The 20,936-nt window shown below is 41.8% G+C and overlaps 1 protein-coding gene across 3 annotated transcripts; it reads right to left on the bottom strand.

Moving 5' to 3' along the window:
* Positions 1–449: 449 nt before the first annotated feature.
* Positions 450–19,126, bottom strand: tspan17 (tetraspanin 17). 3 transcript variants are annotated; one of them, XM_058063029.1, is made up of 9 exons: positions 18,829–19,126; positions 18,637–18,734; positions 11,364–11,414; positions 7,829–7,975; positions 7,023–7,193; positions 6,505–6,630; positions 5,524–5,571; positions 3,919–4,053; positions 450–3,702 (listed from the first exon to the last, which is right to left on the bottom strand). In XM_058063029.1, exons 2-9 carry the CDS (start codon positions 18,721–18,723, stop codon positions 3,637–3,639), a joined length of 831 nt encoding a protein of 276 aa, XP_057919012.1. In that variant the 5' UTR covers positions 18,724–18,734; positions 18,829–19,126; the 3' UTR covers positions 450–3,636. The 3 variants fall into 3 exon arrangements, with proteins under 3 accessions (XP_057919012.1, XP_057919011.1, XP_057919013.1); XM_058063028.1 differs by having other exon boundaries at positions 18,637–19,125; XM_058063030.1 differs by lacking the exon at positions 3,919–4,053 and having other exon boundaries at positions 18,637–19,126.
* Between the last annotated feature and the right edge of the window lie 1,810 nt (positions 19,127–20,936).

Genomic DNA, 20,936 nt, shown 5'->3' with positions numbered 1-20,936 from the left:
ACCACCAGTGAGATAAAACGTGTCTTGATAATGATGCTCCTGTTTCTAACTACAGAACTGCCTGAAGAGATTTTAAAGCGTGGGAGGGATGGCTTCTTTTATAAAAATATAAAATATGGGTCAGCCCACATGCCTGGAAACACAAAGAACGGAATGTTGAATTGCTTCATGCTCATAAAACTAAAGAAGAAGAAAAAAAAAAACCCCAAAGAAGACACCTTTCTATTCACATTCCTCATTTGTGTTGTGCACTGCTCTGCATAAAGCAAACTTGTGATGTGAGCGCCAGGTCCATGCTGATTCACACTTATACATTCATGGGATGCATAAGGCTGCTCCGTGGGAATGGCTGCAATGCTCACAGGGAAAGCGGGGAAATTATCAAGCTGGTTCATGATGAAGGCCCTTACAAAAAAAAAAAAAAAACGACTTATTTCTCCCCCCCCCCCCCCCACACGTTAAAAGGCATACAAAGGCAGAATAAGATGGACAGCATCAAGTGCCCAACAACATTAGAAGCTCCCTCCGGCCAGACATTGTCGTCTGGTCCGTTCCATATATTCCCTGTAGAAGTTGAGTATCAAGGTTTCTCTGGGACCTCCGCTCGAAGATCTCGCTGGAGAAGCATAGCAGGGTACTTTTTGGCTCTGGCTCCGGAGCAAACACGGGGGAAGCAAAGGAGCCTAGCAGGATGATGGATTTGGTATGTGGTGAGGCTTTACGCCGGACTCAAGGAAATGGACCCCCTCCTTGCCATGCATAGTCCTCTTAGACTCAAGTGCAATAACAGATGGGACAGAAAATTAGAGAAGGATCCTACATCCAGATGTCTCCACCACCTTGAGATGTTGCGGGGTTACAGGAGCGAAACATCAGCGAAGGGTGGCTCCTGGCTGATGACCACCCGCAACGTCGGAGGTGCGTCAGGCGGTGATGCCCAGCAGGAACACACACCTGTGCTTGTATCTAGCCCAGGGGTGGGCAAACTACAGCCCGGGGGCCACATCCGGCCAAAATATTTCATTTAAACTCAACATACAACCTGGCATCATGGCTTGAGCCAACCTTTTGATGGTTGAAGTAGCTGTTTTATCAATTTCGTAATAATAATAATAATAATAATAATAATAATAAATTCATTTTCTACCGCTTACCCTCACGAGGGTCGCAGGGGTGCTGGAGCCTATCCCAGCTGTCTTGGGGCGAGAGGCGGGGTACACCCTGGACTGGTCGTAATAATAATAATAATAATAATTCATTTTCTACCATTTATCCTCCGAGGGTTGCGGGGGTGCTGAGCCTATCCCAGCTGTCTTGGGGCGAGAGGCGGGGTACACCTGGACTGGTCGTAATAATAATAATAATAATTTTATAATGCACTTTACATCAAATAAATGATCTTAAAGTGCACGTATAGCAGACTGCATGACACTTTTATGTGTAAAATATGTGTAAAAATATATGTGTACAAATGGACTGTCACGTGTAAAATACTATATATTCGCCCCCCCCCCCGTCAATTTTATTAAATCAATGCGGCCCGCGAGTCAAAAAGTTTGCCCACCCCTGATCTAGCCTATCTAATATTATGGCATATTATCCATCCTGCAGACAAATATGACGCCATGGCCTCGATCTGCTTCCTAGACCCCTCAAAATCTGGTGGGGGATTTGTGGTAGTCGTTCCTCGTTTATCCCATTTGCCCCTGTGCATCCCACTATAAACACTTTCCCGCAAGGTTTTCCTCGTGTGTGTGTGCGTGTTTAAAATGACCCAAGTCCTGCGTCGATGGAGAACAAGCAAAGCAAAAAGTGGAGGTGACCACTGGTAGTGGTCCACTACCAATAGTAGACACCGGGACAACGGTGGAGCTCGGGATTGGACTGGAAAACTGCAAGATAATTGTGGTGATGCATCAGCCAAGCGAGGCTGTGAGAATTTAAAGTCAAATAACATTCTGTGTGTTTTCAAACAAAGCCTATAAAAAAAAAAAAAACATCAGAATGACAGGCTTCCAAACACCGATGTGTGGGCGAGCGCGACATGTGACATGTACCCACCGCTAGACATCACATGGCGCTAACAGAGTGAAGATCTTTACATATTTCACAGAAAAAGTGTTGCTGTGCTGTTCCCAAAATATGAACGCGGCTCGTCCTTCATGTATTTGGCTTAGTCTAGTTAAACGCATCCCACCGGTGTGCTGCATGGCTTCCAAGCGGATGCAAACATCCCGCCATGATGGGAAGCCACGTGGCGTGACTGACAAGGGGACACGATGCCGCTCCTCAAATTAAATGAGCGGCTTCAGACAAGGCGAGACGAGGCATGACGTCCGTTAAAAAAAATGGCGAGGTGCAAACAATCTGAATAATTCAACAACCTAAGGCCAAGAACATGTTAAAATGAAGTGAGCTTGTTGCTGTACTATATCGTAATAATCTAATTCAAGTTCAAGCAGCATTCATATTATACAGAGACTGTTCAAATGGAACATCCTTTCATTCCTAAGCTATTTTAAACACGACTGCATGGAGGATAAATGCGATGTTACAGCTACGTTCGCCGTCTTGTGTAAACAGGCATTAAAAGAGGCGGTAAATTCACATTAAGGCTATCTGGAAATACTAAAGTTAGCTTTAAAAGTCGGGAACCTTTGCTCGTGGGCAAAGACTGATATTATTTGGTCAAACTAACAGAGCAAATCTGTTGCAGCTTGCTCAAAACAATAAAGACAGGAATTTAAAAATCTGTATACTATACATTTATACGTACATATATCTGTGTGTGAAAGAAAAAAAAAGACATATTTGCAAATACAGAAGAAAGAATTTAAGCGTAAGACGACTGTAAAAGGCCCCAAACAAGCAATTCCATGTGCCTGAGGAATGCTCTAAGAAATAAAAAGTCTATGGCGGCTAACCATAGACGATCCAATCATACCAGTTCTGAACTGAAGTGGATGTTTTTCTGCATTGAGTATGTCCATTCCAATTCACTGGATGTGGACGGAAAGAGAAAGGTTTTTTAAAAAAGGCAGAGACGGTGCAGTTCCGGCCAGGTCCTGAGGTACTAAAAGGCTTGTTGCAGACAGAAGGACAATCACTGGAAATTAATGGCACTTTTTTACAGTTTGACTCCGGCTTTAAATCTGAAAAGATTTGAAGTGTCATACGGGACCAGCCAGTGTTCAGGGGTTAGAAGAGGTCATCATGGAGAAGATGACAAAACAAGAGGGATCCGTGCGTCTGGCACCGGGGGCCCCTCGCTGAGCGGTGAGAATTGACAATGTAACGCTTGACCTAAAAGGAAGGGTTCTTTTTTTTTTTTTATCTTTTTTTGTTTTTGTCGCTTCCTGTGGCTTCTAATCTCCCAGCTGACAGGTGTCCTTGTGCAACAACTTGACATAAACGCACTTATCCGAGAAGATGTCAAAAAAAATCTGATGAAACTGAGTAAAAATAAAAGTGTGCTGCATCTTCAAATCCCAGTTAGGTGAAAAATGAAAGACCTCACGAGGAAGTACATGGAGTTTGTTTGTGGATGTGCTACTCAGCTCAGAGGACATGTCGCTGCCGTCTGTCCTCAGCACAAGACACCTTGAAGTACTGGAGTACTGGTCTCCATCTTCACGGTCACCAGTTGGCTTTGACTGCTTTGATGTCGCTGACCAGGTTTTGAGCAAGGCAGATGCCAAATATCTGAAGAGGAAGCCACACAACAAAATTAAGAGTATTAAGAATGGTGATATTAAAAAAAAAAAAAAATGGGTAATGACTTCTGCTGTGCTGCAGAGAATGTGTTTTGACGGTGGGGTTCTTGCCACAAGGTGGCAGTAACAACACAAAATCAGTGGCACAGGTCTCATCTGGTAAATGTATTCAAGTAAATATAACCCCCATACAAGGTGACCATACCTGTAAAAGTGCAATACCAACAAAGATGCCAGCGACAATGATCAGGTTGTCCTGCAGCCACTTTTCAAACTGTCCCACGCAGCCTTTGGTGTAGATGTGTGTATGTATGTACGTATGATTTTGTCGATCCAGGACCTTTTCAAAGTAAAAACAAAAAGGCACATTATGTGATCCACTCTGACAGGACAGTGACCTGCTGAACTCTGACTTGTGACTAAAAGGGACCACAAAACAAACATGGCAAAAAAAAAAAAAAAGCGTTTGACTCCTGCGTTGCAGAGGAAAGTGTGAGTGATGGTTGAGTCACTCTCTCCGTGAGAACATGTGGGAGTGTTTCTCAGAGGGCACGGTCAGGCCTGAACAAACCAAGAGAGGCACAGTCTGTTTCCTGCTCCAGACAGATACTCCTACAGAAGTGCTGTTGTACACTATGACCGATGATGTGCTCGGTAATTGAAAAATGCCACATAAAAAGTGCAATGTCAGGCCGCGATAGTCTTTGTTGACGCTAAAAACGAGTCAAATCAGGAGACATTTTGTTCACGTGAACCTCCTGATGCTAGCTTTCAACCACCAAAGAATGAATAGTGCTACTCTGCAGCCAATTACCAAGGCAAGGAGCACTAAGTTGTTCAGGTGGTTAACTTTCTTACGAGCTATTTCGCTCTCTGCCCCGGCCGTGCTGTGGGCTTCCTCGTCTTTCTCCATAAACAAGCTGCACATTGCTGATAGCTCTGGCAAAATATTAGTGGCAGGGGCGTAAACATACGCGAGGAAAATGAATTCATACCTACTCTGTGGCCAGCGGTTCTCCGTGCTGCAGTGTGCCTAGCAACAAGCAATCTGTCGGACTGCAGTGCAGTCAGTCGTAACTGCCACACCCACGCTAACACGCACACACACACACACACACACACACGGAGGAGAGCGCACTGGCATAACCCAGCCGATTGCCAATTACAGAGTGGAATAAGGCTGCTCCCTAGGCTATAACGGGAGGCTAATTATACCTGCTAGAGGAACAATCTGTTATTAAGGCAGGAAGCGTGCAGAGGAGCCTGGGTAATTAACCCAGTAAGATTCAAGTTCTGCTGTGATGCTCCACTGATGTTTTTGGACATTTCTTCATTGAATTTTTAACATGCGCTGCATCGAGATGACTAGGCAGATTAGGCATTTAAAGCTCAGCAGAAATTAAAGCTGATTGCCACTTCGCCCTAGACTGCTCCGGTCGGATCAATCAACTTAACATAGTAGCATATTTAAAAAGTAAAGTAAAATACCTCAAATCAAATATAGACTGGAACATCTAGGAATATGCCCTGAGGAGTTCTGATCGCGACCACTTGAGTGGTGATGGGGGGACCCATGTAGCGTCTTCAAGCTATGCCTGGCTGAGCTCCATGGGTGAAGGCCCAGCCTTCTAGGCCTGGCTACAGAAGGGGTCTCCGTTGACCCGCGTCTGAGTGAAAGAAAATGTTTGCTTTCATCGTAGGGGTCTTTTAAGTACACTCGATTCTGCCTCAAATTAGTCAGGATTGATAAGCTGCTTCAAAATGCGATATTGATCAAAATCGGGGCGATTGTATGTGTGACAATACCTACCCCTTTACGTCGAACATCATAACCACACTGTGTGTTGATGACGTCCTCCTGTAAATAAAAGAAATCCAGCTGTCAAATAGCGAAACAAAAACAGCATGTAATGGATATAAAAATGTGCGATAAAAGTGACTGTTGTAATTGTTACATTCGCTATTAATTCGCTTAATCGCGATTGTTTATTCGTGATACAATTCTTTAAGTTTAAGCACTAAACATGCGTATGATGATGAGAGGCGTGGTGTAGCCTTTACAACCTAGCCATGCGGCTAGCGCTAGCGGCGTTTCTCCAAGCATTCTACATCATCCACACCGATTTACTGTTATAATTCCAGTAACGACTTGCAATATCGCTAATAGTGATGCTTGTGTTGACCTGGCGGCAAGTTAATATCAGTGATATTGACTGTCGCAGCATGCGCTTGCGTCAGGCAAACCAACTTTTGCATCGCACAGCACACAATTTACAGTGCATTCAACGACTGCAAAATCTCAGCGCTTGACAAAAATACATGATCTGTGAAGCAAAAAGACAAAATTGCGGGCATGCTGTGCATGCTGTACACTTTGTCTGAATTAGTACGTATTTATACATTATTACCAACTGTGAATGAGAGCATTTTCTGTGAAAAACCAGCCTATTTTGGGGGACAAAAAATTATTTGCAATATTTATTTTTGACCAAAAATCTGCAGATATGCAAATGCTGAACTGTGAATATGCAGGGTTCCATTGTATAGTCACAGGCAGAATAATTAGATTTGCTTGAAAGAGATGGCACAAAGTACATAATTAGCCTGTGTATCCACCTGTTGGTATCACTATAAAATTTTCGCTCAAATATGTGCCTTGGCACGATAAACGTTAGCAAACACTGACTTAAATCATTTGAACTCATCATTGCATTTCTTGGCCATATTACGTTTGACACCGGAGGTCCACTGTATTACATTTATGGCGCATTCATGTGTTTCAACGCCTCACCGCAGGGTCTTTGACACAGCAGGAGAAAGGGACACCACAGCGCTCCCTGCTGGGGTTCTGGTCGGTGCAGTTGAAGTACATGTTCAAGTTCCAGTCGTCGGGCCTGTGAGCGCCGCAACACAACCACTGAGAAGGCAATAACAGGCAGCAGTGTAACTGGCAATTAGCGAACAACCAGCAGACATGGATTCTGTTTGATCTGGTCTTGAAAAGGCTCTGCAAAGGCGGCCTCATTCATCTTGCGTGGGCATGCGCCTGACTGTGGCAAGACAGCGGCCACAGATAGCGAGACAACAAGAGAATCTAATCGGCTTTATGTAGTAACGAAGCCCATTGTTTACACATGGGAACCAATTATCTCAACCGCCCCACTCATATAATTGGATAAACTCAATTATATTAATCGTGACATTTATAGCAGACTTGTCCACTCTGCCCAGAACATCTGCCTGCAAACAAGGCTCGAGGACGGCAGGAATGCAGAACACAATGCTGCAGGCGGCAGAAACTAGACTCACATATTCCTGGGCAAAGTCAATGAGGTTCTGCAAGTCGATGTCATCACGGTAAGCCTTGATATTGTTGTTGATGAAGAAGTTGAGTTGGTCTTTGATCCAATCCTTAAAAACGAAGGCAAGGATTCCCGCGGTGAGCTCCAGGAAGAAGATCAAACCCAGGAAGACCGAGAACTGAAAAAGGTCACATATGCGAGGGTCAGCACACAACACCATACGTGTCACTTCACTGTGATACATTTTTAAGTCACACAATTGGTAATATGGTCTAATTCAAGGCTTAGTCTCAATTTGCTTGGCAAAAACCGCAGTCCCAGACGGGCCATTAAATCATCCCTTTACAGTAGACGTAGAAGGAGACAGGCTAATGATTAATGTAGCAAAACCCTATTAGCTCCTCTCTCTGACGCCTGACTTACTGCTGCTAATGGAAATCGGCTGGAGGTAATAGCTGCTCAAAATCGTAGCTAGCGAGTTTGTCTCTGTCAGCTGTCCATGGAACCAAAATAAATCTCCAGAAATGTAGTTGTCATTGATTTCGGGTCTCCAAACAATTCCGTTTTTTTTTTCACAACAAAAGGAACGGGGGAAAAAGGTTGGCGAGCTCGAATCAACATTTCTTTGATGTTTACATGCGAGACGTCACGTTTCTGCACAGCGCCAACCATCAATTCAGCTCGGGTGAGTCATCGGAACACCTGTGACTGCGACAGCCTCTGCGCTCTGGCCGTGAACTGCTCTTCTAAAGAGGTCTCGGGTGGTTAGAATGATGTGGGGGGGGGGTCTTTGAAGGTCACAAGGCGGCTTACAAATTTTAGCAGGACCGTGTTCTCTCTGAGTGCGCCGATGCAGCCAGCAAAGCCCAGGATGAACATAACCCCTCCGACGACAATGAAGAGCCAAACCGGGTCAAAACCTCCAAGATCTGTGATGGATGACAGATTGGACAGCACACCCTGAGGGAGAAGGAGACAAAAGAGGTAAAAAAAAAAAAAAAAACTGTAAAAATTCTGACTATTTCTGCCAAATGAGACAAGTGCGATGTCAAAGAGAAATAGTTAATACTTATGATCTTATGACACAGCCACGAGACCGACTGGGCTTTCATCTACCTCCAAAAAAAGCTTCACTTTTATTACAAAAACATTGTCAATGTTTGTAGCTTTACGAATCAAACCGTTTTTTTTTTTATTATTTGAACTTGACATATTTCTATCCAGATGACAAAGCTGTGGAACAAGTCACATTTGTAAGAAGCACAGTTCACAGCTTCCTGCCAACATTCACAAACGGCGTACTTCCTCTCTGCACATCCTGTCCACCATGTTTTCCTCTCACTGTCTTAAAGTAAATGTAGTCTTTGCAAGCCTGATAAAATGTCTACTTTTTATGTAAGGATGCCAGGTTATTGTGACTTTTATAAAATAACATCAACATCCAGACCCTGTCCTTTTTTATAGTACATGTGCAATACAATTTGAAATGGTTTGTGGACTGTCACAGCGTATACCAAATTTTTGTGGTCCAGCACTTGACAGTGTACACACTCTGTATGGACGTGTCATAGAAATAATGGGTTTTCCTTATTTCAGTGCTGTCAAACCAGCCATGTGACTGTTGCCGCTGACAAGTCGGCTACTGTAGTCAACCTGATTCTAGACAGGGTGCTAAGAGGCCTAAACCTTGTCAATTTAAGGCATACAATGAGCCCCCAATATCTTATCTTTCTACTGAAAGTGAGTGTTGTCACCCAAAATGTTGAAGTATATACCTTTTTTTCTTTTGTAAAAAGGCTAAAAAAGCATACATATTTTCAGAGAATGCTTTGTGTTGTTAGTAATTAACATCAACATTACTGCTTTTTCCTCTCTTTTTTCACTTTAATGGCTCTTCATCAGGGTTCATCGAAATGTGATCGAAATCGGAGAACTGCACGTCATGCTACGCATGGAGACTTTAAAGTATTTCTCCTTCTTATCAGAATGTTTTGGACATTCATTCATTCATTCATTTTCCGGGTGCTGGAGCCTATCCCAACTGTCTGCACGGGGAGAACATGCAAAATATAAAATAAGTAGCCAAAAAGTTACCACTTCCACACAAAATAAGAGAACTCATTCATTCATTTTCTACCGCTTTTCCTCACGAGGATCGCGGGGTTGCTGGAGCCTATCCCAGCTGTCTTCGGGCGAGAGGCGGGGTACACCCTGGACTGGTCGCCAGCCAATCACAGGGCACATATAGACAAACAACCATTCACACTCACATTCATACCTATGCACAATTTGGAGTCGCCAATTAACCTAGCATGTTTTTGGAATGTGGGAGCATGCACGGGGAGAACATGCAAACTCCAAACAGAGATGGCCGAGGGTGGAATTGAACCCTGGTCTCCTAGCTGTGAGGTCTGCACGCTAACCACTCGACCGCCGTGCCGCCCAGAGACTGAACAATGAAACTGAAATACCACAAACTGTGTACTTGAGAGTTGCACAACATGCATGCATGCTTGCAGGTCTGATGTCTGATCTTCTGTTTGAATAAAAAGCATTACTAATTCTGACTAAAACAAGAAGGTTCTGAATACATACAATACAATGTACTTGCTGGAACACAAGGCACTACACATGTACACATGTACTACACATGTGCAAAAGAAACGACGTCACGTTATATTAGCCCGCATCTAACATCTCTGCTATTGGCACTCCGATACAAGCAGTCGATTCTAGACGGATATCCAGCAGCGACCGGATAGAGCTCACGTGTGTCAAACATGGAGTAGGATTCACTTCGGCCGTGTGCATTTTTCGAAAGAAGTTCCTGCTGAGTGCAACACTTTCCCATGGTGGAACAGCACCAGGGAAGATTAACGCGACCAAACTCATTGCGCATTTGAAGCAGCATCATTAGCTATAATGGAAAAGACGACCGGCCTCTGTCTGTGGTGAGTAAAGTCGGGTTTAAACGCCTCATTGAGTACCTCCTACCTCCTTTTATTATGCCCAGTCACCACTATATTGTGGATAGAACTATACCCCAGATGCTTAAAGGGGGATAGGAAGTGAAAAGGTTGTATCGGGACACACCTAGTGAGCATGGAGAAATAACAAATGCAAACCGGATGGTTAAATGAAGCAGGGATGAAAATAATTATTTTAGTCCCCGAGACCCAACTAACCATTATGCCAATCCGGTACCTGCTATTCATCATTCAGGCTAATCCATTTAAATTATTCACGTTGTTCCACAAAGGACGCAGGTGCAGACCAATTTGCACAGAGTTCATGACCACGCGATACTAATCAGAACGTGCTACCACACAAATGCACTATTCTGGGGACCGGGCGGAATCATTTCCAGATAATTAATGAACAAATTTACTGTTAACAAGGACTGGGAAGAAGTTTTAAATGTTTTCACTGGTCCATTGATAACGAGAGGTTAATGACAAGAAGCGCTTTGATGATGGAATACGGTTACAAATGCACACATAGTTGTAACACACGGAAAAACGACTCACTTAAGGTACGTTTACACGGCAATGACCCGGTAAAAACAGAGGCACAACAACTCCTTAGGTTTTTTAATACTTTTGTTGCAGTACACTGCTGATGAAAACTTCAAGACCAGTTGAAATATTGCAAGAATTTACACTTTAACCAGCTGTCGTTTGACGCCCCTGCACAAACTGAAGCGCCGTTGAAAAAAGCACCGCAGGTCATCAATATCAGGTGTGATTTCCTTGTCATGCCAGTGATTTTGGAAGATTACGTTCTTTTCTCATCAGTGAATAATAATAAAACTTCGTTCTACCTTTCACTGTGCGTTGAAGGAGACAAGGCCTTCCTTATGCAGCTGAACAATTTATTGCCTTTGCCATCAAGAGATCACAACAGTGTGAACTGCGTGTGAAGTACATTACCTGACAGGAAATTATGTTGAATCCACATTTTTGCCAAGATTTGGGCTTTTAAAGGCTGTGGTCTTAAACGTATGATGAGCCGACTTCACTTTAATGGTTGAATAAATTGCTTACTCAAAACATTTTTGTCTCACTCCCGTTTCTTCGTTCTGCATTTTGAAGCTCTACTTAGAACCTCGTTAAGATCCAACAGTGCAAAATGAAAATACTTGTAAATTGTAATCAAAAGTGCATATGCAGTGAGAAAATGAAACGGTTGGTAATGTGAACAGAACAGTTCATACTCCGCATCCAACTTAATCATCCAAATCTGACTTTTTCTGGTAATAAAAAAAAAATATATATAGTGTATATATATTGGAAGAATCCAAGCTATGCTATTGAGCACTGTATGTTTGTGTGCATGTGTTGACACTTACCTTCTCCGCCCATGCCCACAGGCCTATGGCAAGGAATGCTGCTCCCATTAACTGTAAAACACAAAGAAGCGAGGCCTGTGTGAGATAGAGCACCCAACAATGCAACACTAACACGTATGCTTACAATTCCCTATCAACATACATAACACTTATTAAGCAATTCCATACATACACAATAGTCTATGCAAAAGACGGCACATCATGATGTGGACCTGAATCTCATATAGCAAAACCTTCTCAACCTGTAAAACAGGTTTCCCGAGTCTTTAATAGTGAACTGAATTCTGACAGGATGTCCTGTGGACAGACTTAATCATTGCATTTGCAGGTTGAATTCATTGCTCCGGGCAACTTAAAAGGTTGGGGATGTGATATCCTGAGGATTTGGGAAAATGTTCCCAGCATTAATTTCCTGTCCCTGTTAGGGATGTATGCAGGGGAAAAAAAAGAAAGAAATGTATGACTCTTTCTGGTCAAACCCTGCGAAACTCCAAGCTTTTGAAGAAAAAAAAGAGATAACAATCAACATCTGACAATGAAAATGATCGATATCTGGAATTGTGCTGTGTTATTGCTGCTACAAAGTGGAAGTGGTACTTCACTTTTTCTTTTGAAGATGAACAAACACTGAAGACAAAAGTCTACCATCCTTACTTCCAAACACCATAGCTAATTAATACAATGCAAACAAATGTACAGTCGTTCCATTCTACATGATGGTTCGAAAATTGCCCCCTCACTCGATCGCATTTTTGCAAAAATTATTTAATGACAAGTATATGATTGCTGTTTTCTTTGTTGACTATGGTCTATTAATTCAATTTAATTTAATTACCTTCCATTCCATCAGCTATGGATGCAGAGTCTGTCATGACACAGTGAAAACAGGTTCTCCTCCCATTCTGTGTGGAAGTGGTAAGGTTTTTGGCCGTTATTTTTGCTCCCAACTACAAAAAATATTAAATTTATTGATATTGAATCCTAGTTTGTGGAAATTCACTTATCGCATAGCGCTGGGCCTGAGACCAATTAAGCGCAATAAACAAGGCACGACTGTATATAATTTGTCAGAACCCAGTCTGATGTACGAGTATAAGGTGTTGGAACTACACTGCAGTGATGTGATCAGGTCAGAGTAAAAGTGTCAGATTGTGTGACTCTGTAGCGACAAAAAAACAATAATTTCATAATTTATATTTTGCAGCATTCCACTTGGCTGTGACCCTATTGAGGCCGAGCAGTATAGAAAATTACAAAAAAATAAAATTTTAAATACACGAGTTATCCCCGTTATGGCATTTTTAACAGTCCTATTATTAGTTCTTTTTATTTTTAGAATGAACCACAGCACAATAAAAAATTAACCCCCTGGTTTACAGCATTTGTAAGGAAAGTGCAAGTGCAGACGTAACGTGTGGGAATGAAGTACCAAAGGCTTCATACCGAAAATATCCTGTTGCACCGCTCGTCTGTATGAATCACATCTCATGTCCTGCAGCTGCTGGAGTGCGTCTACCTGTAGCTGCTGGAGTGTGTCTATCTTTAGTTGAGGTTAAATACCGTTAATAGAATGTTGATTAAGTGTCTTTTGGAAATGTGCATGGGTCTAATGAAAACTTTCTGCAAAATGTCAGGGTTAAAAGCGAACTGATGAATGACATATATAAAACTAATGGACAGTCACCAATATTTTCCAACCAGCAGCCCACAGCAATCATGTTTGCGTGCAAGTATGAGTTGAATGTCATAGTTAGACAATACTACCAATTATTAGCGCTGCTGTATCTCAGACTGTTAGCCAAGGTTGATATATTCTTGTGACTGACTGGATGTATTACTGTTTTTTTAATTATTAACACAGAGCCAAATGATGTATTTGCTACAAGGTCAGTAATATTATGACAAGTCGCTGCTAAATTGTATACATTAATTCCTTTTGAACAGCTTGAGGCACCCTGAAGGCAAGCATGAATTGAGTTGGTCTTATTTCTGCATCTTGCTATTCATAATTATTCAGAAAATGTGTTCAACACAGAGTTTAACAGAGTAAATATAGGCGGTCCTCGTGTTATGACTTTGCGTGTCATAAACTTTCATGGTTGCGTTGGCACTACAATAAATTACTAATACTGTGCAAGAAAAAGAGAACTAGGATACATATGTAGGCGGAAGAAAATGTGGGCTGAGTGATACGTAGTTGCTACACTGAGGAAGGTCGTTTTAGTTCACTTTTGCTCAAATGCAGTGACCATCATCAAGGATGAGAATGGTACCGTTAAACATGTTAAATAATCGAGTCCTGTGATATGGATAGTGATAACTAGGCAGTGTAGTGGTCTCATTATTGAGACTTTTTATGACTTTGTTTAATATGCCCTTCAGTGTTCTGTGTACATTGTGAGTGATTAAGATGTTAATTTCAATATAAGAGAACTCGTTCCTAGTCCAAGGACCTCCTGTACGCGTTCAACCAAACATCAGCAACTGCAGACATTTCCTGTAGTTACCTAAGCCTCACCGCAAGCTGCAACGTATAATATTTTGTTATTACAGAAGTCTTTTCAAACTTCCCTTGTACACCTGACAACCTGCCGTGTTTGCCTTCAGTCTTTTCTTTTTTCGAGACCACAAAAAACAAACATTCCCTCAGGTAAACAATTGGTTCTTGATTGAAGTGAACTTCGTCTGTATGTCTACATTCAAAGGGAACTGAAGTACCTTGTTGTAAAATGCTTAAAGAGCTTGACTTCTTCTTGAAATCCCAACACACACACACACACACACACACACACACACACACACCCCTTGTAATGTGACGGCAATCAAAACAATGGTAAAAAAAAAAACAATACTAATATGCAGCTGCCAAGCAAATTGTTTTGATTTACAAAACCAGTGTTTATATATTTCCCAAGACAATTATAATCATAAAGGATTACATTTTCAACAGAATCGTCATACACATGCGGTAATACTCGAGGATTTATTGGTCTTACAAGTTTAGAATCCACTATCCAATCACCTTTCAATCAACAAAGTGCTTTTATGAGTTATTGTAAAATCCTCATAATGCAGGTTCAGTGGCTTTGCTGGTAACTCATTCATTAATTTTCTATGCCACTTGCCCTCACTCGGGAGCCAATCCCAGCTGACTCTGGGCGAGAGGCGTGGTACACCGTGGAGCGAATGATTTCTTGGTTCAAATGTGCAATAAGTTTGGTCCTATGAAACTTTCTTGATTGGGTGCCAACACAAGAAACCCGTGCATGGCATGTTTAAGGACATGAGCTCACACATTGTTGTTGTGTTCAAGTGGGCTCTATGCTGCTTCTGCTGAATGGATGTTCTGGGGCGGAGTCTGCAATCGACGGCTTGAATCGGAGTGCCAATATAACCCGATACTCCTTATTTGGTAATATTAGCCCGATATCAATTTCGGATCGGATAGCCCTAGCTCTAATGGTAAGTCAAATGGATTCAGATGTGCAACCGAACCTCTATGTGAATTATATGATGATAACACTAAAAGTAGATGCCGTCCTTGTTTAGCCAGCCAATACTCTTAACTACCACTAACTACAGCATCAACCTAGACACACAACACACATAGGGCCGCCTTTCCATTGACCCATCCTGACAACACTAATGTGGCTTGCTGTGCGGAACCTTTCATCTGTGATGACGGGACAACAGCAACTGATGACACGGTCAATAAAACGTGGCGATCGCCTCCTCAGAATGTATTTATTAGAGCTGAAACTGCCAAATCAATGTGTCACTCTGACTGATGAATTACTATGAAAAGTGTTTAAGTGGCACTTAGCCAAAACTATCACTACATAGTCAAGTCTCAGGCTATAATCACAAAGAGCCGCAGCTAGTTCAGAGTTGTTCTCTGTCTAATTTTCAAAATTATTTTCAATATTACGACCGCTATTCACCATTTATTTTAGAATTTTGTGTTTGTCAAAAACTTTTTCTCACTCTGTCATATGTGGAATTGTGAATTGCAATATGTGATGTATACCAAATATATATATTTATATTTATCACATGGCCTGATACCAGACAAACCATGTGATGATCTTATTATCACATACTATTTAATCATGAGCTTATTATCACGTACTATTTAATCAAAAGACCGTTTTGTTTCCAGAAAATGTTCAGTTTATTACATGTAGTATTATATCTAAACAGTGTAAACACAATAATAACACAATAAACACAATAAAAACACAAAAAATATTTCAGCAATAATATTTTATCAACAGTCTTATCTTATCAATGTCTGACAATTAAAGTTCCATTAATCAAGTTTGGGTTTTTTGGTGACTGGAGAAGCACTGGGAATATTTATAGTTACAGTGACAAAACAAACGCTGTGTGTTCACGCTCGTGCGCTGTTCTCTGATTGGTTGTTTCACGGGCACGATACCAGAGCAGCGTGCTCTGAGTGGACAGCTACGGGGGCTGATATTGGACATGGTTAAACTCTATATTTTATCAGTATCACTGCCCTGGGCTTTGACACAGTATCATTTCGGCCTTTTCCCGTATCATTCATGGGCGGTTTCTAGGGTACAGGGCCAATTAATACTGTAGTATGTGATAAATATGTATATCGTAATATGAGTTTTGGTCCATATCGCCCAGCCCTGGCACAGATGACAAATCTCAGCAAAAGTCACCTTTGGTTGAGTAAACAGAATTGGGGAATCCAGCGACCTTTAGACAGTACAGCGTTTCAGTATAATCCACACAAATCTGCATGTTTCCAACCTTCTTGTAGACAAATTGTCTTTCTAAAACAAGTAATACTTATTAGAGGAACACAAAATTCTAATCAAAACCCACTCCAATACTCACTGCAGAAAATGGCTTCAGCAAAAGAATCCCATTAAGGCCTCAAATACATCCATTCACACATCACACAATAAGCATTTTGGTGCCAAATAGGAGTGTACAGCGAGAGTTATAGCTGGCTAATAACACACAGCCTCCATCCAAGCAACTCAGCAACCTGGTTAGAGCTTAACAAGCTCTTAATTACAGCACGCAGAGCTTCCAAACATTTCAGTAGCTCAGGCAGAAAATGTGATTAATTATGTGGATGTGAGAAATGTGTCTATTCCGAGGGACGACAGAACACGTTTTGTTCCTAGGCGAGAATGCCTGGCTGTCAGAACCAAGCATGCACAGGCACTGGAAGAATCCAAGTAGAAAGGATTTTTATTTGTCTGTTTCTCTCACAATATACGTGCTACGCTTTGGCATTTGGTTTCATTTTAGGCAGTATTTTTTAAGGCTGACAAGACAATACAAATCAAGACAAATGGGTTGATTTGAAGAGAATGAAGCGCATCTCTCGCCATTCAGCAAAGCACGGGCATGTCCGACAAGTCCAGTCGCACAGCACCTACACAAGAGAGCATCTTCTGCTGTTTCTTAACGAAAAAAAAAAAAACTAAGCAAGTCAAGACTTGCTGAATGAACCGAGAGAACGCAGAAACACAACCTTTAGCTCGGCCAGAGTGTCAAAACAAGAAGGCAACAGGAGTCAGGCACAACACATTAGCTCTATGACTCAATGCTTCCCACTTCGTTACTCAGCTCAATTGAATTAAAGCAGACTTTTTTTTTTTTTTTTTAAAGGAGATGATAGCGTGAAGTTCATACAGTCCATACAAGTATGGAGGACACTTAGAAGGGCAGTGCTTATTTACAAGAAGGGAGTGAAGAAAGGATGGGGAAAGAAAGTCATTTGCATGTGGACCATATGTGTCTGAGGAGCCTGACACAAGCAGAATATATGTGAGAAGACGACCGAGCACTGCTCTACCCCCCCCCACCCCTCTGTCATTGTTCTCAGCATCACTCTTTGTGCATTTATGGGTGTGGAAGTGCGAGAAACAATGCCGTCCCACAGAGGCCAGGCTCTGTATTGGTGGTGCGAGTAAAAGGGGTGCGTGAAAGGAAGAGGGCCAGGCTGTAGCCAGGCATGTGTGTGTGTGTGTGGGAAGACCCCGTGGGTCATGCAGACACGCCATCCCTTCACCCACAGACATTGTACTACCGCGCCAGTCGCACTGGGGCCCATGTAGACGGTTGAAGGGGTGGGGGCAAAGAGGGTGAACAGAAGAACTTTGGTTGTAAATGGGACATGGACAGAGGAGTGCATAAAGCAGATGGAACTTGTGCCATGTCCAACGGTGCCAACTAGGGATAGGCGGATTCGATCTTCAGGATCGGGATCACCGGCTGATCCGCTGTATTGTTTAAGAGCGTACAATATCGGCTTCGGCCAAGAGATCGCACAAATCAAACGTCCAAAGTGAAGTTAGCTTAGCTCCGTAGGTACAGTGGTAGTTACCCCTCACTGCATCCGAACTGCTGTGTCATGATGCAGGAAGCTAGTATGGGACGTGCCACTCTAACCGCCCGTCAATATATTACTATGGCAAACAATATTAAAAACAACATTATATGTAATAAATACGTAATTTCATCAAAGCTTTGGTTGCATTATTGTTAATGCTTTGAAAAGCTATTTTCATGACTATATTCAATTCCACAAAATCATACTTCATTCATGTTACAAAGCTTAGTATTACCGTTGGGGGGAAAAAAAGGATCGGTATCCAATCGGCAGTCCGATCGGAAGTCCAAAAAATGTGGCATCTCCTTCAGATGCTACCTCAGCTATTTTAGAAGCTCCTGGTTACATTACGGTAATAACAACCAGCCATTTATTATTTATGAATAGCTCAAGATAAGCCTGGAAGTAGGGTTTGATTCATACAAAAGTTGAAGTTATGGCAATAATGCCAAAAATAATTATTGTTATTATTTTTGTCCTTTAAAATGAGACAGGAACAGCAGCGTGCAGCAAAGTATATGAACTTCTTTATTGGCGTTACTTCAACAACCGAACCCTCAATTCTCGTCCGCGTGCACACTCTTCCGGCTTCCTCACTGCGCAAAGCTTCATGGGTAATATAGTACCGTAACCAACACAATTGACATCAACAAAAATAGGATAGGTAAACAAACTACGTATTCTACCAAAAGAAACCACGTATACATTATAAATAAAATTCCTTTAAGACCTTTATACACCATTTCAGTGAGTGTTGGTGCGGTTTGTCAACAACAATGCCGCTAACGTTATGCTAACGTTGCAAAATTAGGCTGTTTAAGTTAAACAATGAAATAAATGGAAAACATACATTGACAAGTGATGATAAATGTCTCAAATACTCCGATTACTTACCCAGAATATAATATTGAATCCGAACAGGAAGTATTTCACGCAGCAGCTGACTTCGGCTCCTTTAAATTGCTTGTGTTTTCTACTCATTCTTCCCAAGACTGTGGCAAACAATCATACTAAGTAACTACTACTCTCGCTTCTGAACAATCTCCACAGAAGATTCGATTTTTAAACACATGAAGCAAGAGTTACCTGGCTCCACAAGACAACAAAAATACGCTTCCTGCTCGGAGAGAGCTGTGAGCGACGAACATAATTAGCCTTCCTCGTTAGCCTGCTAAGCTAGCCAGCGCCGAACTTCCTCCATTAGTATTATTAACTATAAACAAAAAAAGGCGTGTCACTGAGTCTTAATTCTCATTCTTATTTCTCATTACCCTCGTTTTCGAGAGTATTGGCTAATTTACTAATAGTTTTCCTGGGCTCGTCTCCACCGTCTGCCGAACGGGACAACACCCATACGTCATCACTTGTCGTCGGGGCAGTTAGTAAACTAGTAGTGGGCGGGTCGATCCAAATATCGATAATATCGATACCGATATTGATATCAGTATCGATACCAATATGAAAAGATCGATACTTGGCCTTCAATGGTTTACGGTGTGTCTCTGCTGTCTGTCACAGCACAGATAATGCTCCCTTTGCTCCCCAATGGTTTACATGTTTTAATGTAATGTAATACAGTGTATGCAATAATACACTTTGTTGTATATAGTTATGTTGTATATAGTTTTTGTTTATCTTTTCTATTGTATTCTGCAACTCTGCAGTTGTATTCAATAGAGGGAAATTGGGGCCTAATATATAATAATAAAATAATAACAATAATATATAATAACAAACCTAGTGAGCCAATAACTCCCACTTTCCAAATATGGAAATGTTTGCCATTTGAACTTCTGTCTGAAGTCCTACAGATGGCAGTCTAGGAACCTGAGATGAATGAGAATTTGGACCTCGGATGCTGGCTGACATTTTGGCCAAACACTTTTCAAAGTATGTAAACAAATTTCAAATGGCCACCATTCCTAGTGGGGAACTCACCTAATGACACAACACATATCATAAAGCATAAAGCGCTTCATAATTTATATTAGCACTAGAAGCACCAATTCAAGTACTATACTTGAAGTCTGTAGGAGGACACAAAAATAACAAATGTAAATCCATTTGGGCCTTCAACCCAAACTGATTATAATCTGTCATTAGATTAAGTAAATTGAGAAAATGTCACAACGCTCATTTACGGTCATCACTTTGTTATTCATTGATTTCCTGACATGATGCAATTGTGGGAAATTAGTTGTGTAAAAATGCAGTTGCACAATCACAAAGTCCAACTTGCAATAGTCTCCTCCACTCGGTTCTAAAAGGTGTCTAAAGTGATGGGTTTAATCCTGCTTGAAGGTCAACACCAAGCAGGTGTCCTTGCCTCTCAAAAGACGCCCCGGGGTCTGGGATATGCTGGGTGGTGGATGGATGGGTGGAGATGGTGTAAAGAATGTGTGTCATTCTCTGAACTGATTGTGAAATAAAAGTGAGCAAACTACTTGGCAACCACCGGCAGAAGCGCCGTTGAATCAGCTAGTTTGTGGTCTAAAGAACATAACATCAGTTTTCTCGTGTTTAATTGGTTCTGGACCTGATCACAATCACTGAATTTCTGCCAACAAGTATTCCTTATTTAAATTGAATATTTTTGTAGTTAGAGCACAAAAAACTATTTAAGGACTAAGTATAGGTTTTAACATGATTAGAGACCTTGAGACAAAAAATAACACCCCTATTGTTAGGTCCAAGAGTTTTGGACCCTAAGATGCGTTGACAAAAATAGTTTATTAAACAAAAAGTGTCCAACACGTGGAAAAGGGCAAAACTGAAAAACGGATTCCAGGGTGACAGGCTACCTTTGACCCATGGTGGCCCCACTGGAGTACTTCTGACCTTAACTCAGGGGGGCACGATGGTCTCAATAGTCTCCCTTTTGGGCACCATCTGTGGCCTCGGTTACCGTCTTCTCTTACCTCCCACTGGAGCGCTGAGGACCCGGGCTACAGGTTTCATGGTCTCAGGGGTGCTTCCCGTCTGCGCTGGGCAGAAGACTCTTGTGGACACCTTGAACATTACCTCGTATCGTAGACATCATAATAGAAAATGTGACAAAACGTACGACAAAACATCCTCACGAGGGTCGTGGGGGTGCTTTCCCGTGGGGGAAACACAAAATAAGTAGCCAAAAAGTTACCACTTCCACACAAAATAAGAGGAGAACTCATTCATTCATTCATTTTCTACCGCTT

The sequence above is a fragment of the Doryrhamphus excisus genome, chromosome 23, assembly GCF_030265055.1.
Source record: "Doryrhamphus excisus isolate RoL2022-K1 chromosome 23, RoL_Dexc_1.0, whole genome shotgun sequence".
Lineage (NCBI taxonomy): Eukaryota > Metazoa > Chordata > Actinopteri > Syngnathiformes > Syngnathidae > Doryrhamphus > Doryrhamphus excisus.
The sequence above is the reverse complement of the archived record's forward strand: the minus strand, read 5'-3'. Positions and strand labels throughout refer to the sequence as shown.

Bases quoted from the DNA above. Each gene is read 5' to 3' on its own strand.
- tspan17 (XM_058063029.1), bottom strand. From the start codon at position 18,723: ATGAGTAGAAAACACAAGCAATTTAAAGGAGCCGAAGTCAGCTGCTGC. The intron at 7,194-7,828 runs GTAAGCCGCCTT...GACCTTTTTCAG, and splicing joins ACACGGTCCTGCTAAAATTT to TTCTCGGTCTTCCTGGGTTT. The intron at 4,054-5,523 runs GTAGGTATTGTC...TACTTTGAAAAG, and splicing joins ATGATGTTCGACGTAAAGGG to GTCCTGGATCGACAAAATCA.